This window comes from Periplaneta americana, chromosome 10 (assembly GCF_040183065.1).
Source record: "Periplaneta americana isolate PAMFEO1 chromosome 10, P.americana_PAMFEO1_priV1, whole genome shotgun sequence".
Taxonomy (NCBI): domain Eukaryota; kingdom Metazoa; phylum Arthropoda; class Insecta; order Blattodea; family Blattidae; genus Periplaneta; species Periplaneta americana.
The window spans coordinates 29,337,596-29,364,532 of NC_091126.1; the positions used below are offsets into that span (position 1 = coordinate 29,337,596).

The window sequence follows — 26,937 nt, forward strand, 5'->3', positions numbered from 1 at the left end:
AGAATAAATTAACAGTGTATTCAACTGTATTTATGTCTAATATTAGTTCACAAATTATTATTAATGTTCAACAATTTTTTCATAAATAATTAAATTTGTTACGAAATTTAAAATAACTGTTATCAACATTCAGTTTTAGTGACCATTTTTTTATGATGGTCGTCATCACAGGTGTGTGTTTGTTAAGTAATAAATGTTGTCAGTGACTGCGATGTAACTATTCATAATGGATAAATTCTTAATCAATAAAATTGTCCAGAATAAAGCTGCAATGAACGGGAACAGAACGCTAGATTGGGTTGTAGTAGTAACAGTGACACTAATAGCTCATCTTCGTCATCGCTGTAGGGAACAACAAAGGGTGGACAAAGCAGTGAAAGGAAAAGTAATGCATAAGAGCCGTAGTTTTCAATCATCTTGGGTCAAGCAATTTTCCCATGGGTATTATATGTAAAATCAAGTGATGCTATTTTCTGTAAAATATGCAAGGGAATTTTTGAGAACCAACAATTAAAGTTTTATCGCACTTCTATACAGAGTCCTGCTCGACCCAATATTGGCACCTATAGTCAACACTAATCTACGAGGGGGATCCAGGATATAACGACCATTCGAGCATACCCGCCGCGCAGCTGACTCCCCTTCCTTGTTTGAAGGTCAACTGGCTTCCTTAACATGTGTTCTCATAATGTTGTGAGTACTGGTTGCAACAAGTCGCCATTGTGCATTTTGTGTTACTTCAAAATGAACGACGTGATTGATAATCCCGCCGACTGTGAGGTCAGGAGTGTGATTCGATTTTTGAATGCCCGACATTTGAAACCTGCAGAAATTTACCGGCAATTGAAAGAAGTGTATGGTGATACTGTAATGAATGAAAGAAATGTGAGAAAATGGTGCGAAATGTTCAACAATGGGCGAACAAATGTCCACGATGAAACTCGACCCGGATGCCCATCACTCATCACAGAAGACCTGAAGACTAAAGTGTACGACAGAATCTTGCAAGACAGGCGCACATCACTCGACGAATTGCATATTGCCTTTCCTGACATTTCTCATTCTTTGCTTGGTGAAACTGTGTCGCAAAATCTTGGCTACCACAAAATCTGTGCACGATGGGTTCCACGGCAACTGAGTGACCAACACAAAACTCAGAGAATGGCCTCAGCATTGACATTCTTGATGCGATATCACACAGATGGAGATGCCTTTCTTGATCAAATTGTGACTGGTGATGAGACCTGGGTGTCTCACAACACCCCAGAGACCAAGCGCCAATCACGTCAGTGGCATCATCCCTCATCACCCAAGAAACCGAGAAAATTCAAACAGACTCTCTCAACACAAAAAGTCATGGCTACTGTCTTTTGGGATCGCAAAGGTGTTCTTTTGCTGGATTTCATGCCAAAAGACACTACGATCAATGCAAATCGTTATTGTGAGACTTTACGAAAACTATGGCGAGCCATCCAAAACAAGAGGCGAGGAATGCTTTCGAGAGGAGTTATGCTTCTTCACGACAACGCCCGCCTGCACACTGCTGCTTCAACTCGAGAATTGCTGGATCAATTCGGCTGGGAAATCTTTGATCATCCGCCCTATAGTCCAGACCTTGCTCCTAGCGATTTTCACCTTTTCACTAAGCTGAAAGACTTTCTGGGTGGTACACATTTTGGAAGTGATGAAGAGTTGAAGAAGACAGTGAACACCTGGCTTAATGAACTGGCGGCAGAGGAGTATAACACGGGAATTCTAAAGCTACTGAACAGATACGACAAATGTTTTAATGTAGGTGGTGATTATGTAGAGAAGTAAAGGAAGCTTCAGTTATGTAACAAACTTTGTTTTTTCAAATAAATATATTTTTTTAATTATTACAACAAAACAAAACGGTCGTTATTTCCTGGATCCCCCTCGTACTGAGGCTGACTTTAACCATAAAGTTCCAATGGTTAAACTACTAGTATTTTATGTTTATCTGCTGTACTAGATACATGTAAAAAGAAGGAAATATTCTCTATCATCTCATATAAGGTGAAGTGAGTTAATTGCTACAGCAGGTATAAAATATTGCTTCAGATTAAAACAGGATATTGTAATCAATGACGAAATATGGTACTGATATTTCTGCTAAACTAAAAATTTGATATAAAACAATTATCTTTGTTCAGTATCAGAAAATAGCATTTTAGATATACAGTGAAGTTAGCTGGGGATCTCGGGTTTTGCAGTAACTGTTCCCCGCCAAGAGAGGGCATGATCACTGGAAATAGTGCATCCTCACTCTCGGCGTGCGCAAACAATGAATAACACTACAGTATCGCTTTAGTTGTGTTGTGAGAAGTAAGTTGGCGATGAAAGTTGTAATCTTAAAAGTTTAAGTTAAGTTTAAAGTGCTCTGTGTAGGCTACTGTTGTAATGAATTATTCATTATGTGAACATACTTATCTATACAATATATACATATGAAAAAAAAATCTTGTGCGGCGACAAGACACAAATTTCGGGAAAAGTTTCCAGAGACCTATTCCAGCTGCCAGTACAATAAAAAGACTTTATAAAAAGTTCATGTGGGCAGGTTCGGTAAATGATGAAAAACCGAAGGAAAATGTCATGTTCTGTCGGAAGAGAAATTAGACAAGATTGGTGAAAGATTGGAACACACCCCTCAAAAATCCTTCACGTGTTTAGCACAGAAAACTGGAATAAGTAAAATTCTGCTCGTGTAGCAACAAAATTACTTAAATTAAGGCCCTACAGAATGACTGCAAATTTCATAAAAAAGATGTCAAATGTGTGTTGCAGTAAATGGAGGACATTTTGAGCAACGAATATGAGCTTGGTAAGTATTGTAACTTTTAAGCATTGTAACAGTAGGATTGTACGCCTAAAAGTGCTAGAGACGCTTGTGTGTTTCTTGCAGTAATCAACACATTGATAGCCAGGCCGACTCTGGACGAAAACCTGAGCATCCCCAACTAACCTCACTGTATTTTCAGGTTTGTCATGAAAATTTTAAATTAGTGTGGGCAATGGAAGACAGTCGCAAAAATTAGTGTCCTCTATTTTTTATAGTAATTTTAAAAATGCTTTAAAAGCAGGAAATTAAATGTTACCTCTAATTGAATTCTGGCTGATACATACATACATTACCACGCAGTACATCTCAATTGACAATATGTGTCAGAGGAAGAACAATTGTTTGTATACATCTGAAGTCTGATTAGTGAAATATGTTACTAGTCAGTGATTTATGCAATGGAGGGAGAAAGGAACTGGCCACTCTACACCATTATCTCCTAGCTTAGTTGCCTCATAAGTGATGCCTTATTTGTGTCGCTTATGAGGTTCAAACCTGTCTTCGGACAGTTGACTAAACAACAGTAAGGCCCGATTGTATAAACCATTTAATCTTAGATCAGAGGTTAAATTGATCCTTGTTTCAGCTGAACTTGGAATTTTGTGTTGTATAAAGTCTAATCTGAGATTAATTTGTCTCAAACTAAAGTCAACTTTGACTGAAGAAATTTCTCCGATTAAGTTAGATGATCCAAGTTCAGTTATTTCTTTTCTGTTTGAAATATACGAGTGACAGATTGTGCAAATAAAATATCCATTATTATTAATATTAATAGATATGTCAGGTACATTTATATATACCTCTTTCAATTTCTTGCCTTAATACACAAACATTCTTATATTTTATAAGGCTGTATCGTGTTCAGCAGTATCAACATAACCTATAATTATATTATGTTTATAACAACCATTAATTATTAATGGATATGATAGGTACATTCATAAATGTTCAATTAACTGTATTACTAAACGAAAATTGTCGTTTTATAAAGCTTTATTATGTTTAGCAGTATAAAACACCATAACATAACAACTTGGAGAACAGTCAACCTTCTTCTTAATGTCCGCCATTATTTACATTGAAAAAAAAAAACCAGTGTCTCCAACAGAGTGTAATACGGAAAGTCGCCAAAAAGTAGTTGTAAAGTCGCTAGATTTTGTCATTATCAACAAAGAAAGATTAAATTTTGTCACTATGGGGTGCTAAAAAGGTCACTAAATCCCTATTTAAGCAATATAAAAGTTAAAAGAAATTGTTGTTGAAAAAGAGTTAAAATCGCTTGATTGGCAACACTGAACAAACCTGTATAACATGGTCCGCGCATCACGTATTTCACCTGTTTATGCGATGTTGCCAAATCCTTTTCACGTGAACTTAGATTGCATTTGAACCAAGGTAATTTGATCGCAGAAAAGTTTTATACAATAGAAGAAGTGTCTGAACTCGGTTTACTTTTCGATCTTCGATCAAAGTTGATCTTTAGTAAGGGAGTTTTATACAATTGGGCCTAAGAATGCCCTTCTACTCGAGTTTCAGCAACAACATGCAAAAGGAGCAAATGCCAATACACATACATGCCTTCTACACTAATACTTCACAGACACGAACTCTACACAGAGAACAGATATGAAAACATTCGTGACAAGCACATGGTGCGACTTACATGTCATTATTACTGTTGTTCTGTGAATTAGGAGCTGAGGAATCACCTGTAGAATTGGAAGCTGATCCCCTTAAACTTCCCGTCCCCGAGATCATTTGCCAGCTGTGAAAATGCATATAGGACTATTTCAGTAATTATATTCAATTAAGAACTCCATAATGTAATCAGAATTTCTGAAAATTTTCATTCCCAACAACATTTTCACGAAATCTTCACAAGTCTTGTAAACTGGTACAAATTCTGCAATATTCATTTTGGGATAACTCAGCAACATTCGCAATCGCCAAGAACCGACTGAACACAAAAGTCACATTGTGACAAAATCGCCATTATGTCACAATGATTTTTCTAGAGCTATCACAGTTCAGAGCTCTGAAGGAAGAATGTTGCCACACCCCACCATTATAATCTTTTCGCTGTAAGAAAAATCCTAATATAAACAATAGCACATGACTGAAGTGAGGCTTCATTGGCCGCTGTTTGGCACCATAGATTCTCAGTACATGTTCGCGCCTACTGTTGTACATTCTGTTTCATGTTAAACATTTCCCGTTACTCGTAAAGTAGACCTAACCTCACTACTATGCATTCATTTGCTTAGGAAACATTTAATTTATAATTACTGTAATTAAAACTCACATAACTTAATATACATTTAAGACTATTTGTTTTTCTCCACTTTTGAGACAGTTTCCACTCTTATGTTTAATAACCACACACATCGAGGATGCAGAAGCCATACTTCAGTACCACGTGCTTATGTGAACAACTACGAGCTCAAGTGACGCCAGCTTGTTACAAGAACAGACTACTTCGGTATTACTGTTTGTATTCATCCGCGTTCATAGTACATAACAAAATATAAAAGTAGCTTCTCTTTTACATATCATTTTACATATGAGTGAAGTTATATGTTTCATTGTATTTAACAACTAGAATTCAATTTTTTATTTTCAAATAATACAAGATGATAGTTTCCAAATACGGACTATATTTTCCTGTGTTGTGTGAGTGTTTCGAATGGGAGCCAATCACGGGTATGACAGCAACGTGCTTGTGTTTACATTAGGATTTTTCTTACAGCGAAAACAGTATACTACAAATACACTTGACTAGGATAATAAATTATTAAACTTGATTTCTGTCTTTCAATATGAAATTCAACATTAGCACTGCAATATTATTAAAGATCTGCCTTACCTGCCCACACTCAACGAGCTGTTGGAATCATTCCGCTGCCGTAGCCGACTAGATACAGGCACTGCCACAGGACTTGTTCGGCTGGGATGTGGAGACCTTGAGCCAGGCTGGGCACCCACTGCTCCCAGTCCGGGGAGGGGAGGACTAGACTCTACAACTGACGACTGAAGGTGTGGTGGCCAGGTGGTCTGACTGTTGTAAAATGGAAAATTTCTGGGAAAACAGAACAGTTCACTGCTACACTCATCGTTAATGAAAAAAGATTAGTTCTCTGTAAAATTATGTTAATAAAAACAAGTTAATTAATAATTTTAAATTGCTATATAGTAAAAAATTGAATTATCATAATATTAGTGTTTAATTCAACATAAAAAATGTTACTAAATATTGTATTTCAACATGTAATAAATCAGGATATAGAGAGAAAAATTGGATCGGTGTTGGATAGAGTTCCCGGGTAGCTCAGTTGGTAGAGCGTTGGTACGTTAAACCAAAGGTCATGAGTTCGATGCCCGGCCCCGGAACAATTTTTCCCTCGAAATTATTCAAATCAACTTTACAGGGAGTGATACCTGAAATCTTGATTTGCATAATACACGTCACTGTTCGTTAACAGAAAACCACAATTTAAGTCACACAGAGTTAGTGTGCACTCGAAGTTGGTTGCTTGATGGTTGTCAGCCTACTTTGAGGTCTGTGGATATAGAGGGAAAAATTGGATCGGTGTCGGGTAGAGTTCCTGGGTAGCTCAGTTGGTAGAGCGTTGGTACGTTAAACCAAAGGTCCCGGGTTCGATGCCCGGCCCGGAACAATTTTTCCCTCGAAATTATTCATGTAATAAATCAATTTTCACAGTTTTTCAGGAAAATGAAATTATGTTTATTTTATATTAACATTGTTAAATAGTACAGACCCAGAAACAAAATTCAAGTGGCTCATTTTTTTTTTTTTTTGGATCTGTACTAAGTCAGGTATCTTGATCTGTACTAAGTAATAAGTAAGATATTGTCAAGACCATATTTATGCTTTTGTAAGTATTCATAGCATTTACACGTAAGTATTTCGTTCACAATCCAAATGACAGACTATTTTATACACTTACAATAGAAGAAAGTTTTCAGTACAGAACACTGTAAGGCAGTGGTTCCCAAACGTTTTTGATCGCCGATCCCTTTCGACTCGAAAAAAAAGTCACAGATACTCAAATTAAATGAAATTTAATTTAATTTAATCACTAGATTAATATACTTATAGTCGCGACGTTGTTATTCCCGGCGTGACTCCTCCTCTTTGCTTACATCTTAGGAAGTGAAAGCTCTATAAAGTCTAGGTAGGTAGTATCGTTCGCCATTTTTGTTCTTTCGTTGCCAAGCTACCAGACGAGGGATCTATTTGCCACACCGTTAAACTTTAACATGTCGTAGCTCCTATGATAATAAATCAAACGCACTGTAATTCAGCAAATAATTGAGCAGCAAATAACGTCCTCATGCGCTTTCTATGAACGCCAACGAAAGAGCCAAAATGGCGGGCGATTGTATATTAAATATTTATCCAGCCTTAAGAAATGCTTTACATCTTCATCAGCGAATCACATGACACACACGTTTAAATGTAGCCGACCTGCAAATTGATTGGCTGCCGGAAATTAAAGCGACGGGACTACAGATATAAATTTAATGTGCCTCCGTATTTATATTCTGTACGTATTTAACATCGACAATATGTCTACAACAACATTAATTACCATGCATACCCAAGCGTTCATAAACATGCAGTACTATTATTTATAACTGCGTACATTTTTTTCAGTAATTACATGCATAATTATAAAAAAAATAGCTTCAAATTGCTAATAAGAAGAATGGTGTTGTTTCCTCGTGTCACAACTCACCCGGTATGACGCCTCTGTAGCATTTTCATTGTCAGTTTTCGTTCTTTACACCAATGCATTCTGACACTGTATTTACCTTTCAAGTTTACGTTTAAAAAATGTATGTTCTTGTTCTTACATTTGGAGTGATTTGTTTCCAAATGGCTACGCAGTTTTGCAGGTAATAAAGAAGTGTTACTTAACACATTGTTACATAGCACACAAAGGGCGTCCGTAGCAATTTTATTGCCTATATACATAAATCCAAGAGTTAATTAAGATTCATCATATTTTCGTTTTTTGGTTGATTCACCAATATTTAAATTAGCAGCACTGGGATGTGATATTGTCGGACCATCGGATCTATGTCCCTTCAGCGCTGTCGTCGTTCTTGGAAAAGTTGACGCCTCTACTCACCCCATTCCACCCGTTTCTCTCCCAATACGTCAAACAGCAGACCATGAACTTTGCCGAATAGGGATGTTGCCAAACTTCCGTCAAACAGTGTCATGTCTCTTGAATATTGCTTATAATAATGTAAGATTAATTATTACTTATTCATAATTTAATTTAAGTAGGTCTAATGATGCTGATTGACTTATGCAAAATGCTATTACTTGCTTAATAATATTTCTTTCACCACCCCGTGCTACAGTATTCATGTTGAGTTGACAACACTGGACTGCAAGTGCAAATAAACTGTCCCGCAAGAAGGCTCAAAATTGTGAGTAGTGGGGGAGAGAAAGAGAGAGGGATAGAAAAGAGAGAAATAGGAATACATGGAGAGAAATAAATTGCCGAGACTGAAAAGGAATTAAGGTTCAGTTCGCATATCTTACAGGGGCACAGATCAGATGGTCGGACTATACATGAGAAGGTGATTGACTGGTTTCTGAATTTGTAGAACTGTCATTTTTATTGTCTTTTATTAGCCACCGATCCATTGAGACAACACTGTATAATATGAAAATTAAAATTATTCGTAATATTAAATTAATATTATTATGTTTGTAGTCAAAGACACGTGGTTATTAACACATAGTTTAACACGAACATCTCACATAAGCCCGCTCATACTGAATGAATAAAAACTGACTTCACAATAAAAGTAGCAGAAGCAAAACGTGTGCACAACAAAGAATAGAATTCGTTTCTTTTTAAAAATACGTGACAAAATTTATTGCTGACTAAATAACATTGTCAATCCAATTTATAAGACATTAAGGGTCGTATTCATAGGCGAGACTTTCGACCAAAGTGGACTTTGGAAAGTACAAAGTCACACTTTGAGGAAAGTAAACTTCAATCTTGACTTTACTTCGAAGTCGCTGAAAATCTAGACTTTGACTTTCGTTCATAGACATAAGGAAAATGGCTGATATTTAGAAAATTGTTGAATTTTCCAAGAATATTGAAGACATCTAGGAGATTATTAAAGCTGCTCATGTTCCTTAGCATATTATTATAGATTATAAATGCAAATCAAGGCACAAATTTGATAAACAGACAGTATTAAATATCCTCATCATGTTTCAACTTTCATTGATGAATAATCAAAGAGGATTATCTGTTCCACCAATAAATAATACAACTTATTTCATCGCGAGTTCACGCTGTAGGTAAGGATTAATAGCTTAATATTGATTCTCACTATTTAATTCTATACAGGGACAGGTTATACAGTTGGAAATGCAGTCGTCATAATAATGTGGTCATCATAGTAATGTTTTCTGCATATTGATTTCAGATAATTTTTTAGTAGTTTCTGCAGACATGCAGAGAGTAACTCTGCCAACTGTCAGCAGGATAATATGTCTCTTTCATAGTCTGTCATTGGTGGAATCTTATCTTTCATATCTTCACAACAAAATTATTTTACAATAAAATAATTTCAGGGCTTAATGTGAAACTAATGTAACTACAGTAGATGTTTTATTAACAACAAAATTCTTAACAGGCAATACTATTTCAGATAAACTATACCATCATGTTTTGTAGTTATGAATTGTGTTATATACAAGACTGTTCGAACTGAGTTAAGATTTTTTTGTGGCCAGGTAGAAGAACAAATTATTATCGATTGGTGTAAAAACCTAAAAATGTCAATTTTTGTACTTGTTAATTTCACAATAAGCCCTCTAATAATATTATTCTTATGTAAAGCTCCAAGAACTATTAACAATTGCTTAACATGTACCGATGTTCAATTGTTTCATTATTTGTGACTCAAAAGATGGCTTTGATTGTTGCAATGCCTACTCTATTTCAACTATCTATTAATTTAAATGTTTAGAAGGCGTGATTTTGATTGCCAACATTAGAACAAGATCATCAAATCTCGACTTACCAAAGTCAAAGTCTCAGAAGTATTGTCTATGGATAGGACTTTTAACAAAGTTAAACTTTACTACGAAAGTCGACTTTGGGAAGTCTTCCTCCAAAGTCTCGTTTATGAATACGGCCCTTAGTCTCCAAGTGCATTTAGAAAAACTTATTCTTACACTGTTGGTCTCAAGAGAAAAAACTGCAAACATTTACACACACCAAGCAGATAAAAACTATCTAATAACTTTCCATCCTAGCCAAGCAGATAAAAATTTTCAATAGAATTGACTACCTAAACTGAAAAAAGAAAGTCGTGTTTTTTACAACAGTTCGAAGGCCAGCTCACGCAAGGGTGAGCTTTGGTCATCTACCCTTGCCGATATACTAACTTTCACAGTATAGTCGCGTACAGCAGACTAATGTACAATTGCGTTGAGAAAAACGGTACCATGTTATTTATTTCAGCGGAGCGCACTTTGGGAACCACTGCTGTAAGGTATTAACTCTAAGTACAGTCCAGATTTCCTGGGAAATATCTTATGGCAGTTATGTTACAGTGCATTAAGCATTAATATTATACAGAGCGTTCGCCTATGGGTGGGGCCAGGAAAGCGGCCTACCTGCGGTGTCGCTTGCAGGAATCGTCTATCCGTAAGCTTCCGCTTTCTATGCTATACTCTGTAGAGTTTTAATTTTAAAAGTTTAGCAGCAGTTTTGAAACACTAACTTCCTGTGAAACACGTCTTAGAGATTTACTAGGAGAGAGTGTAAATGATGCACTGATTTCATCAATTTTTTCTCCCGTCAATACTCTTCATTTTCGCTTAGGAATTGTAGCATTTATCGACCCTGTTGTCCTTCATTTGTTAACAAGACATCTAACAGTTTCTCTACCCTGAATTGGACCACCCGAATATTTCACTTCAAATTGCCTATGCACCTCTCTACATGACTCTGTTTTCACATATGCATCATACATAAAAACTCTTTGTTCAAGCGTGAATTTTGTGTTTTGCATTGTTAACAAATTTTACACACATGCTGAATATTTATGCAACTGTGTCAAGAAACTGCACTGTACGTGTTAAATACTGCAACATCTGGCTCACAACTGATAACTTGTCGACCTTGATGTCCTTGATTGTAGAGCGTGTCTCAACAACGTGCACACAAAGCGGCGTATCAGTGCATGCCGCTTTCCTGGCCTCATCCGTAGGCGAACACTCTGTATAAGCAAAACAATGAGCAATTCCTCTCCTAGTCCATGGTAGAATTCAGGGCAATTATGTCCAGGAAGAAGTAAACTTGACATTGAAATCAGATCATTTTCTTTTATTTTTTGTGCTTGGAATAGAGCCATGATTATGAGAAATACTCATATGACTTATTCTTTTTTATTTTGTGCACTTGTTTCTTTTCAGAGAATATTCTGTCAATAATAACATTGTATCATAGACATAGGACGAACAGAAGTGAACTGAAACCAAACTGCTGTTATCTTAAGATCTGTATTCTTTTTCATCGTTTTGTTCTGCTACCCCTAGATGTCAAAATGGCGCCAAAGTAACTGACAAGGCCATTTGAATACATGAAAGCATTTCTATGGACCAATGTAAAATATTTTTGTGCGAGATCGTGCGTATTTGCTTGGTTTCCGCACAAAACCAATCTGCGGAAAGTCTAAAATTCCACATTCAGTATTCCCAACCTAACACACATAACAATTTCCCTCTTCTTACCACTTAAGTGACATATTGATTTTACTGCTTTAGGCTTTTAACATATTATTTTTAGAGACGTACAATATAGTAATAATTATAAATTGGAAACTTACCACTGCAATTTCACCTAAATTGCACTGTTAATTATTGTTTTTAAATATTTGCAAAAATTAAGTAAACTCTACAACTCCACTAAAGTTACTGCAATCGTGATGCAAGTAACATTAAGGAAGCAGTGAAAAAAATCAACAAGATTCCAGATGCCGATGTTATTATTGCAATATGTTATATAAATAATATTGTTCAAATATTAAATGAAAAATAAATCATTACATAACCTTACCGTTTGTTTTAAGTTCGCATTTATAGACTGGGGGAAAAAATGACATGTATATCACGGCCTGCTGGAGTATAGTAAACACAGAAAACATTTTAAAGCAACAATGCTGAAGATAGATATTTTTGTTTTGCAAATTTGCCGTCATTGAACAGAAACCAAGACAGAGATTTTATTGCAACTAATTAGAAATTCCTCTTTCAGGTATGTAATAAATGATCTTCGCACAAAATAATGTACGATACATGAGCGGTATGTTTTCTTTCAATTCTCGGAAATTAAAAAAGCTCAACTACGTTTCGCTTTTTCAAACTTTTCCTCGAACATGAAAACTTCAAGATACCGCTCTTGTAACGCATATTACTATTTCACGATCGTGTTTTTTTGCTGTAATTACAGCTATTGTTGTTAGGCCTTGAAAGTTAGAATTCCCACACAAAAAGTTGTTGCTAGGGAAACCATTCTTCATAACATAAAACTATACTGAAATAGGCCCATTACAGTGCACTTATTGTTACTTAGTTACCATTACGGTATAGTTTTGCGAAGGCTTTTGAATAATAGTGCTCTAAATTTTCAATGCAAAATATATTATTTGCAATTTTAAAAATATGATGGTACAAAAAATGTTGTACAATACACGTTTGTGAAGTGTATTACAAACATTTCCTCGATTTTGTAAAAAGTACTTCCCAACCTTGTATCGTAATATACTATTACAATGTTTATCAATATGGTTGCCATAGCCACCACAGCTGACTATGGTTGCAGATTTGTAGCAGATGTTACATCTAGGCCTCTCGCCACTAGTGTTATTTACCTCGATGATCACACCAAATACCAACAATTATTCCTTTTTTAATCATATTACAATTGAGATGCAAGTGCACATGTATACTATCGTTTATAACACAGTTCTTTAATTAAAAAGCCTTGTACCTACTTGTAGTACAGAGTTCACTGTGTACTTATCAGCCATATTACTACTGAAAATTTCTGCAAACAAAAGTAACTATAATAACTAAAAAATTAGTAACAAAATACTAGTGGAGATATCTATGGACAACAGATACTAAACTTGAAGTTACCTCAACTGTTAGTTACAAGCACTGATAAATCTACATTTACCTTTCCGGAAATTCATGAAAGCTATCAGTACAGTTAAATTTATAAGAGCAGTTAAATAACTCAGAGTTAACTGAAGTATACCAGAAACCGGACATTAACACTACTGCTTTAAAACATCAGATGTTATGTAAACAACGTGACTGTTGTGCATAAGATTTTAATTAAATCTGCAAGTATTACGAGTACATTTTATTGCAAATGATACATGAACTTTAATAAGTTTATAAACTTGGTAATTTTTAAGGCCCGATTGTATAAACCATTTAATCTTAGATCAGAGGTTAAATTGATCCTTGTTCTAGCTGAACTTGGAATTTTGTGTTGTATAAAGTCTAATCTGAGATTAATTTGTCTCAAACTAAAGTCAACTTTGACTGAAGAAATTTCTCCGATAAAATTAGATGATCCAAGTTCAGTTATTTCTTTTCTGTTTGAAATATACGAGTGACAGATTGTGCAAATAAAATATCCATTATTATTATTATTATTATTATTATTATTATTATTATTATTAATAGGTATGGTAGGTACATTTATATATATTTTTTTTCAATTTCTTGCCTTAATACACAAACAATCTTATATTTTACAAGGCTCTATCGTGTTTAGCAGTATCAAATAACATAACCTATAATTATATTATGTTTATAACAACCATTAATTATTAATGGATATGATAGGTACATTCATAAATTTTCAATTAACTATTACTAAAAGAAAACTGTCGTTTTATAAAGCTTTATTATGTTTAGCAATATCAAACACCATAACATAATAATTTGGAGAACAGTCAACCTTCTTCTTATTGTCCGCCATTATTTACATTGCACAAAACAAACCAGTGTCTCCAACAGAGTGTACGGAAAGTCGCCAAGAAGTAGTTTTAAAGTCGCTAGATTTCTCATTATCAACAAAGAAAGATTAAATTTTCGTCACTATGGGGGTGCTAAAAAGGTCGGTAAATCCTTATTTAAGCAATATAAAAGTTAAAAGAAATTGTTTTTGAAAAAGAGTTAAAGTTGCTGGATTGGCAACACTGAACAAACCTGTACAACATGGTCCGCGCATCACATATTTCACCTGTTTATGCGATGTTGCCAAATCCTTTTCACGTGAACTTAGATTGCATTTGAACCAAGGTAATTTGATTGCAGACAAGTTTTATACAATAGAAGAAGTGTCTAAACTCGGTTCACTTTTCGATCTTCGATCAAAGTTGATCTTTAGTTAGGGAGTTTTATACAATTGGGCTTAAAAGTAACAGTATTTTACCAGAGACATCATTGTTGCGATTTGCGATGCAAGCATGGCATACATGGAGAGCACAAGAAAGAGAACAAGAGGAGTGAATGCGTTGTTCTAAATATACAGGAGACAAAAATAACTCAGATAAGCAAGTACAATAAGCCATGGGCTGTGGTGCATCCGGACCTTAATGCAGACGGACCTGTAGTGAAGGAAAAAGAAATATGCGAGAACTTGTGAAGGACACTACATAATTAGTATAACACTCACCCATTAGTATGTTCATCAGAGATGTCCAGCACATTGTGGAAGAGCACTGGAGGATTGTCTTGACTCTTACTGCTTACAGAACTACAAGAGCTGTTCAAACTGATATTGGAACCTCGGGAACTAATGGCACAATCTGCATCAAACAGCATACCGTCTAGTTGAAGATCAGGGTCATTTCGAAGCACTGTAGTGAAACTTCCTAGACTACTGCTTCCACTGCTGCTGCCGCCACCTCCACTAGCACTGCCTATATAGCCACCTGCTGCACCACCTACAGCACCACTTGATGCACTACCTATAGCGGCACTTGATGGACCAGTTACAGCGGCACTTGATGGACCAGTTACAGCGGCACTTGATGGACCAGTTACAGCGCTACTTGATGCACCACCTACAGCACCACTTGAAGCACCACATCCAGAGCTGACATTGCCAGCAGAACCACTTGTCTGTTGCTTCACTTTAGGACGTGGTGAAACACTGTACTCATCACTTACAATATGCTTCAAAAAATAGAAGCAAAAGAAGAATATATCTTCTCCTTTACTCAATCGGTCCATCAAATTGTGTCCAAATAACATCCAGTCATATGCAATAGTGTAGTAAAGGATCTGGCTGGCACTAAGTGATTGGTGAACAGCGCCATCTGCCCACAGTGAGATGCGGAGTAATGATATGAAAAGAGGTGTGCGATCCCAACCACTAATGCAATGGACAAGCAGACCTGTGCTATTTTCGTGGAGGTATCGCAGCATTAATTTAAGATAGTTCTGTGTGAGCTTCACCAAATCCCACACCTGTAAAATTAAAAAATAAGCAGTTACTAAAACAGTCGATTATATAACATTTGAAATTAGAGTTCATTCACATCTTTAGATTGGATATAATCACAACTGAGTGTAAGCAAATTTCTTGCTCTGGTGCTGCATTGATACGGATTTGTCATTAAGTTAATATGTAAATAGAGAAGTTAGTTATATAAGAAGTGTGTCTACTGTATTACTGTAATAAATAGATGTGTGAAATCACAGTACTAACTTTTTTTTGTTTATAGCGAAAATTTTTCTAAAAATAGAATTTTATATCATTTTATTATTTGAAGGAATAGTGTTTATTACCTAAAACATGTTTCGCTATTGTGGGAATACGTGATCAATGTTACAATGTTCATATTCATGTCCATGTCAGAGAGTATCAGTTATACCACAGTCTAATATATACAGTCGTACAACTCATAGGTATCAAATATGCCAACATTTGACAGCTGGTGCGACAGTAGCCCTCTAGCGGCAGGCAAGTTAAAAGTGTGCACACGACATATGATAACACATTAGAAAACGGATTTTGCGTAATTTATTTTATATTTTTATGCTATACAGTAAGTGTATATGACTCTTATTAATTTTACTTTAGAATCCTTGAAGAATTTCACACACAGTTAGTCTACAAGTTTCAGAAGCTGGGAATAAACGTAATTCTTTCTGCTCCTTACAACTGAATCCTGGCCCTGATCATGCATCATGGTTTGAAATAATATAATTGTTCGTACGTGGATGGTTAATTCAATTGATTCCTAAATATATTTATGAATCATTGGAACTCTATATCTCCTGTGAGAAGAGTCAAAATTAGTAGCTTCAAAATTGTAGGGTACATCACGTGGTGAACTCCTCTCCCTTTTTCCTGAGAAATTAACTATTTTCCATACCGCAAATTGGGGTAAACTCGGCCGCTGAAGTAAACTTGAAAATAAAAAAAGGGAGGATTTAAACCTTAATATGACAGACATTGATTTATGAAGTTCATTATTTTTCAATTTCTTAAGAACCGATATTTCCTTTATTATTTTGAGTCACAAATAGTGGTCACAAATATTGTGGTTTAAATTTTTATGGCAATTTTACCGCATTTTACATTACATTTCCAGTTTTCACAAATAAGCTTAATTTTAACTTATCCTACCTCTATAATACGTAAATTACATACACTTACTGTTAATATGACGTAGGTGAGAACAAATAAATGAACACACAATTTTGTTGAAAAAAATTGTAACTTAAATTAACTCAGAAAATGTAGGCCTAATTTTATTTTCAGAGCAGAAGTGGTGTAAGTCAAAAATGGGTCATGATTCTGTAAATTACAGCGCAAAGTAGCAGTTAATATTGAATTTATTTAAACTATTAGTAGTCAGTGAATAGCACGAAGGATATATTAATTGCTACTTTGCGCTGTATTTTACAGAATTTTTACTTTAAACCTCATTACCCAATTTTGACTAACACCACTTCTGCTCTGAACGGCTCAAATAATCACTGGAAATGTAAAATAAACACCAATAAGAGTCATGCAAGTTATTACAGAAAAGATTGCTTTTTATATTGAATTAAAAAAGGCTCTTTCATTTCTTGAGAACTTAATACATCTGCCACATGAATCTACACCAACACATCAGAAATTTATCGACACAGTCTGGATTTATTCAAGAAATGAATATTTTGCAAAAGAATTATAATATGCCATGAATTCTTGAAAAATTAACACCATAATCCCTACTTGAATGCAATATAACATTCAACTTTTGAAAAATATAAAGAAAAAAACAAGAATACAAAAATTATGGGATTACTTGCATTAAAAACTGTAGATACATTATCCAAAATCGGAATGGTTACACATTTACACATGATCTCTGCAAAACAATAGTATACTGTAACAGGTATTTACTTTGTTTTTATTTAAACTCTCCTTCCTGACATACAAATAGGTAACTGATAACTAATAAATGTTTTATAGAACACAATACGTAGGCTATCTACAGCTTGGATTATAGGTTATGACTGAGTTATGATTTTCTCTTGGTCTTTAGGGAATCTGAAGAACGACAAATTCGGAGATTTAAACTTGCTGTTACTGCAATTTTCGTCATTGCACACATTGCCTTTATTCTGACGCATGATTAAAACGTTATTATAACGTCTCGCATACCTTTAAAGCACGTGCTGGCTGTATCAACCCTATGACCAGTGCCTTGCCTGCCGCTTGAGCACTAGTGTCGTGAATGTTGGCAAAAAAAAGTGTTGAAGTTGCGCGACTGTATATATTAGACTGTGGTTATACTCTCTGGTTCATATGCTCTGTAGCAGAGAAGATCAAAGATCAATATTGCGCATGCACAGTTCATGGTATGCCAGGACACAAAAACGAAGTTCCTAGCCATGTCCTGAAGAACAAAAAATCTGAAAATTTTATTAAAACTGGAATTTAAAAAAAAAAATATGCAAGTTTCGAAATCGCATTTATTTCACTGAAAATATCATTTATCATGGTAATATGCATTTATAGCATTAATTCGCGATAATGAAACTGAATTAAAAAGGTTGCCATTGTGATGAAATGTGAAGAAAAACGAAAAAGGAGCAAAAAAACACTTATTTTTATTGCATTGGGTCACTGGCTGAGAAGAAACTGGCTACTGAAGGCTGCACTGGAAGAAATGGTGAATGGGAGAAGAGTTTGGGGCAGAAGAAGATATCAGATTGTAGACGACATTAAGATATGAAGAGTCCACTGCAAGAATGATGGATGTCATTTGGAATACATTTTGCAGGAGAAGCAACTGAAAGTTTGAAATGCTTAGCGCTCAAAGCTTAACTGTGATTTTCCGATCATTACTGGGCAATGACTATCAGTGTTAATGCACATAACTCTCTATGTACATTCTATATGTCTTAAGCTATGCATTGACAATCTTGGTTCATTTTCGACAAGAAAGTGACATCCATCATTCTTGCAGTGGACTCTTCATATATGGATCATATGCGGAGACTAAGAGGAAGGCAGAAAGTAGGAAAGATTGGAAAACCCTGGGTTTGCAGTGAAAGGCCTGCCCTGGGGCAGAACACGTATGTATGTATGTATGTATGTATGTATGTATGTATGTATGTATGTATGTATGTATGTATGTATGTATGTATGTATGCATTACGATTCCGATATTTTCATGTTGCTAGTAACAAAATGAAAATAGTCCTAAACTTTTAAGCTCGACAGAACAATCAAGACATGATATCAACACTGTACTCTGGTTGTGGTTTGAAGAGGTCTTACGTCTACACTTAAAATTCCAGGCTTTGGACAAACACAGTAATAATTCCCTTTAAGGAAAAAGTCCTGTGCTCTAACCAGGAATCGAACCTGGGACCTCATAAACTGTAGCCAGAAGCTCTGACCACTAGACCATTATGCTGCTCACATAAAAAATACTAAAATCCACCATTCCTTACCTTATACTTCTCCCAGTCTATTTTGAGCTGCGAAGAAACAATATCATCTGGTACTCCTATCACAGCATCCACGTGAGATTGCGACCAATCAAATACCAGACCCCTGGCAACATAATCATTATCACGATACTCTTTAAAAAACTCACATCCAGGGTATGGCAAAGACACAATGTTGAAGTCTGAGTATCGATTCTCCTTGTCCACCTTCTCGGATGACGTGACACTGCAACAGAAGTGCAATTATAGTGAGGCTACAATTAGTTTGTGTCACTCAAATGACACGTATTTCTTTATTTCGTATATTTATTGTTAAGCAGATAATATAATCACTATTTTAAATAAAGGTCCTTTAAATATAGTAATGCTGAAACTGTTCAGGAAGAGAAAAAGGAATTGGTTGGGTCACCGGCTGAGAAGAAACGGAGTACTGAAAAATGCACTGCAAGGAATGGCAAATGGGAGAAGAGTTTGTGGAATAAGAAGATATCAGATGATAGACAACATTAAGATATATGGATCATATGAGGAGACAAAGAGGGTAGAAAATAGGAAAGATTGGAGAATGCAGGGTTTGCAGTGAAAGACCTGTCTTTGGGCAGACACTATGAATGAATAATATGGAATGGACATGCTGTGCATATAATAAGAAAGAAGTGCGCACAAACGTGCAATTTAGTTTGGTATTAGTTACTTCTCTTTACTATATTCCACCAGTGACTTCGTTCTATTCACACATTTACTAAAATGATATTTTGGACACACCTCGTTGCACAGTTTCCACACGCATTCGGGGGAAGTTTCGTGGTACTCTGATCTTCTGCACAGTTTGTGGTGAAAACCGTGAACTGCTAGCCTTGTTATGGCGCTTCGTAACTTGTTGTTCGGCCCTGTCCAGTTGCGGTTGATCATCGCGTCCGTTCCATAGAATTCACTTTCTATTTCCGCCTTCTTCTCTTGCATGACCGTGCGTAGTCGAAGTTCTGCTGTGGTAGATGGCAGCATGAGTCTGCTTCGTAGTTCCTCTATAAGGAAGGGTTCTCGCGCGAGTTCGTACGCCATTCTGGAGGGTGCATATTTTGATATTCCCAGTGCTGCTTTTGAGAACCTTGCTTTGACGTTCTCCATGGTCTTGAGGTCATTGTAGTTTAGCCGGGTCCATGTGATTTCCAGTCCATATGACAGTATAGGGAGTATCTTGGCATAGAAAAGCTGCATGGCTAGTTGGGTAATGTCTGTTATGTCGTGGATAGCTATTACTGCGGCCGTTGCTCGTTCTTGAGTGTGGATTCTGAAGGATTTTGCTGTCGTCTGTATCGTTACACCGAGGTATTTAAATGCATTTGTAATTTGCAGGGGTCGATTTTGTATCCAGATTGTGTCACTTTTTGCTATTCTTCCTCCCTTTCTGAATACCATTTGTACAGTTTTCGACTGGTTTATGAGCAGACCGTTTTCGTCAGCCCAAGCTGAAAGGTTGTTCATGGAGACCTGTAGCTCTCTTATGTTGGTAGACCCGAGCACCATGTCATCTGCGTACATGTACATCACTGTTGAGGGAGCCTGTGTCTGTATTACGTCCGCTGTCATGACCATGCTGTGCATATGGGAAATGGTCACTTTGGTAACATGTATATGTAAAAAAAATAGTCGTGATTTAAATACACCAATTTCAACACTCATCACTGGTGGAATTCCTAAGTAGTGTAAATCAGGTGCTTACCTTACATATTCTGAGACACAACTAATAACCTATACTCACTGCCATTTTTTAACATTTAGGTCATGAAAATCCGAGCCCTAATTCATCATCATAAGCCGTGTATGTCGGCTCACATCCATCAATGCCATCTTCTTCAACGGGCATTCCTTTCATAACTCTTATGTCGTAGCAGCACAGGTACATAGGTAAGCGAGAAGTCGGGAAACAGAGTCTTCTTGGATAGATCAATTTTAAGTTACAGTCATTCGGAAGTTTGACAGCAAGGGGGATACTACTCGGAAGGGAGACTGATACTCGAATGTTCCAGATTAGGAACAATGTATGGGGTAATGTAGCTTGAGATTCGTCTAGTGGTAATGTACAGACATTTTCAAGTATTTTAACTGAAAATGTACTTGTTAACACATTGACGACACTGAATTTTTACCTTGATAAATCTGGTAAGTGCAAAATTTTTAATTTAAACTTGCTAAAATCTACCATCTCTGATCCCCAATGGTCAGACATTCCTTTCAACACAATGCAAAGATAATGCACACTGATATCCCTTTACAATGCACAATCTTCTTCCCTTCATAGTTAACATCATGTATTAATGTCGTGCACAGAAAGCAATTAGTGCACTTTTTTAAACATCTAAAGCAATGAAAATACGTCTGTCAAAATATAAAAATTGATTCCTTTCGAAAATATACATTCTACACAATTAGTTAGTATAATCACAGTCTACTATATACAGTCACGAAGCTCAATATGTAGTAAAAATGCAAACATGGGTAGTTGCCCACCACTAGGATCGCTACTATCGCCTCATCATCGCAGATCTCTCTCCTAGCAGACGACAAAATATGTTACACTTTCGTTGTCGTGTTCTTTTGGAAAAATTAACACCTTCCTTCCATTATTGAAATATTAAATGCATAAAGTTAATTTATTATTTTAATGAAGTCTATTAAATTCCACCATATACTCGAAGATACCTGCAAGAAATAAGTTAATTTAATTTTTGTTTGTGCAAAACGAACTGAAATTTACTATAATAGCTTCACTCATTCAAGATTATAGCATAATTAACTATGAAACCAACAAATATTAATTTACATTTCCCTTTACAACAATAATAATGGAAATATGAATTAATGGAGTAACTTAGGTGTACCGGTACTTGTAGTGTAGGCTTACGTAGTTAACAAAGTGGGATGAGGTTAAGCAATAATAATCACACCAGAATTGGAAATAAAACGTGATCAATACATTTTATTGTAACAGACTTTTTCTATGTCTCTAGTAAAGCAACAAATAAAAATAACAACAAAATTAACAGCTATAATTAAAAACATATCCTTTGAAAAAAAAAAGTAGGCCTAAGCAATAATAATCCCACCAGAATTGAAAATAAAACGTGATCAATAAATTTCATTAAGACAAACTTAATATTTCTACGTCTTTAGTAAAATAACACATAAAAATAATAACAAAATTAATAGCTACAATTAAAAATATATCCTCTGAAAAAAAAAAAAAAAAAAAGTAGACCTAACCTTTATTTCTCTGGAAATTTAGCAGCCCAAGTGACAGAACTTTAACCGGTATCTAATGTCCTTTCGGTTAGACTGAAACATTTCATTGTGAAATTCAAGGATATAATGTATTCTAACAGTCACAAAGAACTTCAAAATTAAGAGTTTTGTTTCTGCACAGCATTCTTCTGGAAACCCAGGAACCTTTCTGAATCTTTCGGAAATCGGAAAAAGGATAACTCTGGCCTCTTTCTCTTACTGTTGCTACAATTTATAGCACTACAAACGTCTCCTCCTTGTCCCGTATTATTATTCAAATTATTATATTTTAGCCATTAACATTTTCATTACAACCAATAACGAACATTTCACAAGCATCAATGTGAAATACGCAACGAGCTAGCACTCGATAGAAATACGACACAGTCCAAAGTCGACCATGGACAGTCTATTGTTTCTAGTTGCTAACCGCTTGGAGCGCTTTATCGCGAGATTTGCAAAAAAACACCTCAAGCTTCGCGACTGTATATAGTAGACTGTGGTATAATAATGAGAGCAAATGAATTTGTTTGATACTTACTTCATTCCAAATTTAACTTTTTTCTTTTCTACCATGAAATCAATTATAGTTCCAACATTGAGAGTTTTCAGAAGCCTAATGTCTTGGCTTCGAACTCTGTCAAATAATTGCCAGTCTCTCTGTGTCTGGGAGGCGCCCATCACTTCCTCTTCGTCATCCTCTCCATTTGGCTCTGCTGCAGAAAAGAGGTAATCCAAGCCTGAACGCCCGTAGATTTCTGGGCCCCCCGATAATGTAGAAGATCTGTAAACAATCCACATAAATAATCTAATTTGTATATACTAATTTAGGGTTGCCAGATGCACAGTATATACAGGATTGTCCCCTATCTTTCTTTTTTGTCCCAGTGTTTCAAAAACGTTTGTTGGGATACTCATGTATTACATACACGTATTTTACTAATTTATTATTTTTCATTAGAGCCTAAACCTACTGCAAACCCTTCCCCGCAATCATGTGAATTCAATTCAAAGTACTCTGAATTACTTTTGATTTGTCAATATCAATATTTCTTCAGCATTCTGGCTCATAATGCTCATGTTGAGAGAAAATTTTCCTTGATATCTGGGCAGTGGACAAAAGAGCTAAATCGCTTGAAAATAACAACAATAGTATAATTCTGTGCTTAGTGAATGTGAAAAAATCTTGTTCTGTGTTTTTAAAAATGATGTTTTACAAAACAAAGAACTATTAAGCTACGGTCACACATTGCTACATTTGGAGCGCTGAAATACAAAAAACTGCGCAACGCTCGTACTGCGACGTGTGAACAACGGTGCAACCCAAAAAGTAGCGGCTGCCGAACCTGCTGCCCGCTACTTTTCCATGCTGCGCACAGTTTAAAAGTAGCGACGTGTGAACAGGGTTCTCAGGGTTGCAGCCGCAGAATTTTTTATATCGGTTTTGTTGAAACTTTTGCTGCGGTTACAACCAGTGTTACCACCCAAATGTGCCAATGATACTTTTATTGTTTGGATATATTTTAATGTTAAATGTGATGAAAATAAATTATTTGTAACAGGTATTAAATACACAACACAGTCTGAGCATAATTGCTGACGACATAATTCATTTTTTAAATTTTCCGTAGCGTAGTTTCAAACAGGAGGGTTGCCAACATTGATTACGTGAATATACTGTTGGTTATCATTTAAGTATATAGGCGTTTTTAAAAGCTTTATAGTAAAAATAATGGCAATTTCTGAATACTAGATACGACAGAAAAGCAAATAATAGATAAGGAAGCTTTCGCATGAGTTTCTTAATAATGCGAACATAACCACAACATGTATATTGAGAAGTCAACACGGAGATGGAAACCTGCAGCATGACTGCGGCTGCAAAAGTAGCGCCTTGTGTGTGAACAGACTTGCAACCTCCAGTTGCAACTTTTGCAGCACTCGGGTTGCGCAACACGAAAAGTAGCGATGTGTGACCGTACCTTTAAAATGTGCAAAAGCATCAAGAAAATATTTAGAATCCAGTTCATGAGAGCCAACAAGTTACATAGTATACACAAATGTATGCTAATGTTTTAAAATATTTCATTCTAAATAGTTGGTAATACAGTCAAATCTCTGTACAACGAACATCAATAAAATAATAAACCTGCAATAAATGATATTTGTCTATGGTCCAGGCAAATTTCCTGTATAAATAATGTTAAATATCCCTCACTACAGAGGAAGAAATTTTAGAAACATCCTGTTACAATGATACGTATTTTTAACATCAAGCTTTTTCATAAATCAGCAGTTTGGTCTTGTGAGCAGTTGCAGATAAAAGATTCTTGACTCGAGAGTGGGAATTTCTATGAAGGGATGGAAGTGTAACCAGTGTTATTTTTCAGTGTACAGGTGACGAGGTGGGAGTAAGTAGGCATGAAAATGGTTTCTGCTAAACTGAAATCAATAAGTTTGGAAACTAAATTGACTGCATTTAAATGTGTGCGAGATTCTGTGTATTTGCTTGGTTTCTGCACAAAACCAACCCGCGGTAAGTCTAAAATTCCACATTCAGTATTCCCAGCCTAACACACATAACAATTTCCCTCTTCTTACCGCTTAAGTGTCATATTGATTTTACTGCTTTAGGCTTTTAACATATTATTTTTAGAGACGTTCAATATAGTCATAATTATAAATTGAGAACTTACCATTGCAATTTCACCTAAATTGCACTGTTAATTATTGTTTTTAATATTTGCAAAAATTAAGTAAACTCTACAACTCCACTAAAGTTACTGCATTCGTGATGCATGTAACATTAAGGAAGCCGTTTGTTTTAAGTTCGCATTTATAGACTGGGGGGAAAAAAAAGACAGATGTATATCACGGCCTGCTGGAGTATAGTAAACACAGAAAACATTTTAAAGCAACAATGCTGAAGATAGATATTTTTATTTTGCAACTTTGCCGTCATTGAACAGAAACCAAGATGGAGATTTCATTGCAAATAATTAGAAATTCCTCTTTCAGGTATGTAATAAACGATCTTCGCACAAAATAATGTACGATACACGAACGGTATGTTTTCTTTTGAATTCTCGGAAATTAAAAAAGCTCAACTACGTTTCGCTTTTTCAAACTTTTCCTCGAACATGAAAACTTCAACATACCGCTCTTGTAACGCATATTACTATTATATTACTGCTATACTGTATATCACATATGAACTGTACTAATTTAAGAAAGGCATTATGAAGAAGCATTGCACAAATTTTTATTTCTGAAGATCACATAGACTATTGGTATCACAGATAAATTCTGTCAAGTAAGTTGCACCATATTTTCTTGACTTATGAAGCGACATTGCACTGGGCACATAGCAAGGAAAAAGAGGAACTTGAAAACGTATAGTGTCTGTACACAGCATCCCCTTAACAAAATTAAGGTTGGTAAGCATGAGAACCGTTCATTTGTTGAAATCTCAACAGTTATGAGAGCACAGTTTTACATGGAAATTAAATAGCAAGTGAAATTCTGTAATAAAATGAAGATAAATTCCCACCTGCATATATGTTTTCCACGATAGAGGATGACAGGAAGTGGAAATCTTGCTCTGCAACGAGCAAAACGAGACCTCATGAACAGTTCACGAAGTCTGCTAGGGTCATGCATGTTCTCATAAATGGTTGAAGTTGTGCGTGGGGGCTCTGTACTTCGCATCGATCCATTGACATTGCCTGAAGGGCGCTCATACTCTAGTATTATTAAATGACTAGGGTAATTTGCGCTCAGTTCACCGGATGTATTGTTTATCACCTTAAAAACAGAAAAAAATTCTTATTAACATACATGTGGAATTCAAGCAGAAATCATCATTCAACACTTGAGGAATTTGCCAGAAAAATGGACACAAAAAAAACACACACACAGTGAACTGTAAGTAATGTCACTAATTTCAGGGGGTTATTCTTTGAGATATTTCAAACAAAAAAGTTTAATACAATTTTGCTCCTTTTCCTTTCTTTTCGAGATAAAAATTGTTTTATAGTGAAACCTGTTCAAGACGGAAGTGACATGGTCCTAATTTTTTTTCCGTTGTGGACAGGTTTCCGTATTATTCAGGTGTGACATTAAAATTAAATATTTTGTCATTCATATACATGAAAAACAAAATGGCATGCCGCAAACTGCAAGAAGTACAAAATATTCCATTTAACGCTTTCTGTCGCTCATTACGTTGGTGAATCATCTTGATTAAAATCTCATTTTCTGTATAAATATTATCATAACTCACTCATTAGTCATTAAACATTACTAAAGTTTACTAATCTCATTCTATTTAATATCTAACACTATACTCTAATACTGTACTGCATATCACTGCACATTATTAATTAATTGTTCTAGAAGCCATCTATTAGAAGCCTTGAATTCTGGTTTATTTAATTTCTTTCCCAGTTCAATAGCTTGCTTTGCAGAATAGATCCAGATATTGGCTTGTTCTTTGAAAGGTCATGAAGAACCCACTCTCACAACAGTTCATTTATTTTCACATAAACAGTTGCTTTGTGGTTCCTTTTGTGTCACCAATATTGGCCGCACACCACTCACTCATTATGATCTTTATTTTTTAAAGGGTCACACCTGAGTTTTCCACAACTCTACTTCTATATTATTTCACATAGACTTTGTTTCTAATTTTCCTTTATCTCCATAACTTTTACTTCATCACTTAATGTTAATGCCACATTTTATGCAA

General features: G+C 35.5%; 1 protein-coding gene across 2 annotated transcripts in view; it reads right to left on the reverse strand.

Annotated features, from left to right (window-relative positions):
* Window positions 1-26,937, reverse strand: part of EDTP (Egg-derived tyrosine phosphatase) — a 57,482-nt gene that overhangs the window by 17,887 nt on the left and 12,658 nt on the right. For both annotated transcript variants that reach the window (XM_069837059.1, XM_069837058.1), the window contains exons 3-8: window positions 25,741-25,994; window positions 22,732-22,974; window positions 18,912-19,134; window positions 14,626-15,422; window positions 5,727-5,939; window positions 4,527-4,628 (exon numbers count right to left, since the gene is read on the reverse strand). In XM_069837059.1, coding sequence (XP_069693160.1) covers window positions 4,527-4,628; window positions 5,727-5,939; window positions 14,626-15,422; window positions 18,912-19,134; window positions 22,732-22,974; window positions 25,741-25,994 — 1,832 coding nt within the window. The remainder of the gene's footprint in view (window positions 1-4,526; window positions 4,629-5,726; window positions 5,940-14,625; window positions 15,423-18,911; window positions 19,135-22,731; window positions 22,975-25,740; window positions 25,995-26,937) is intronic.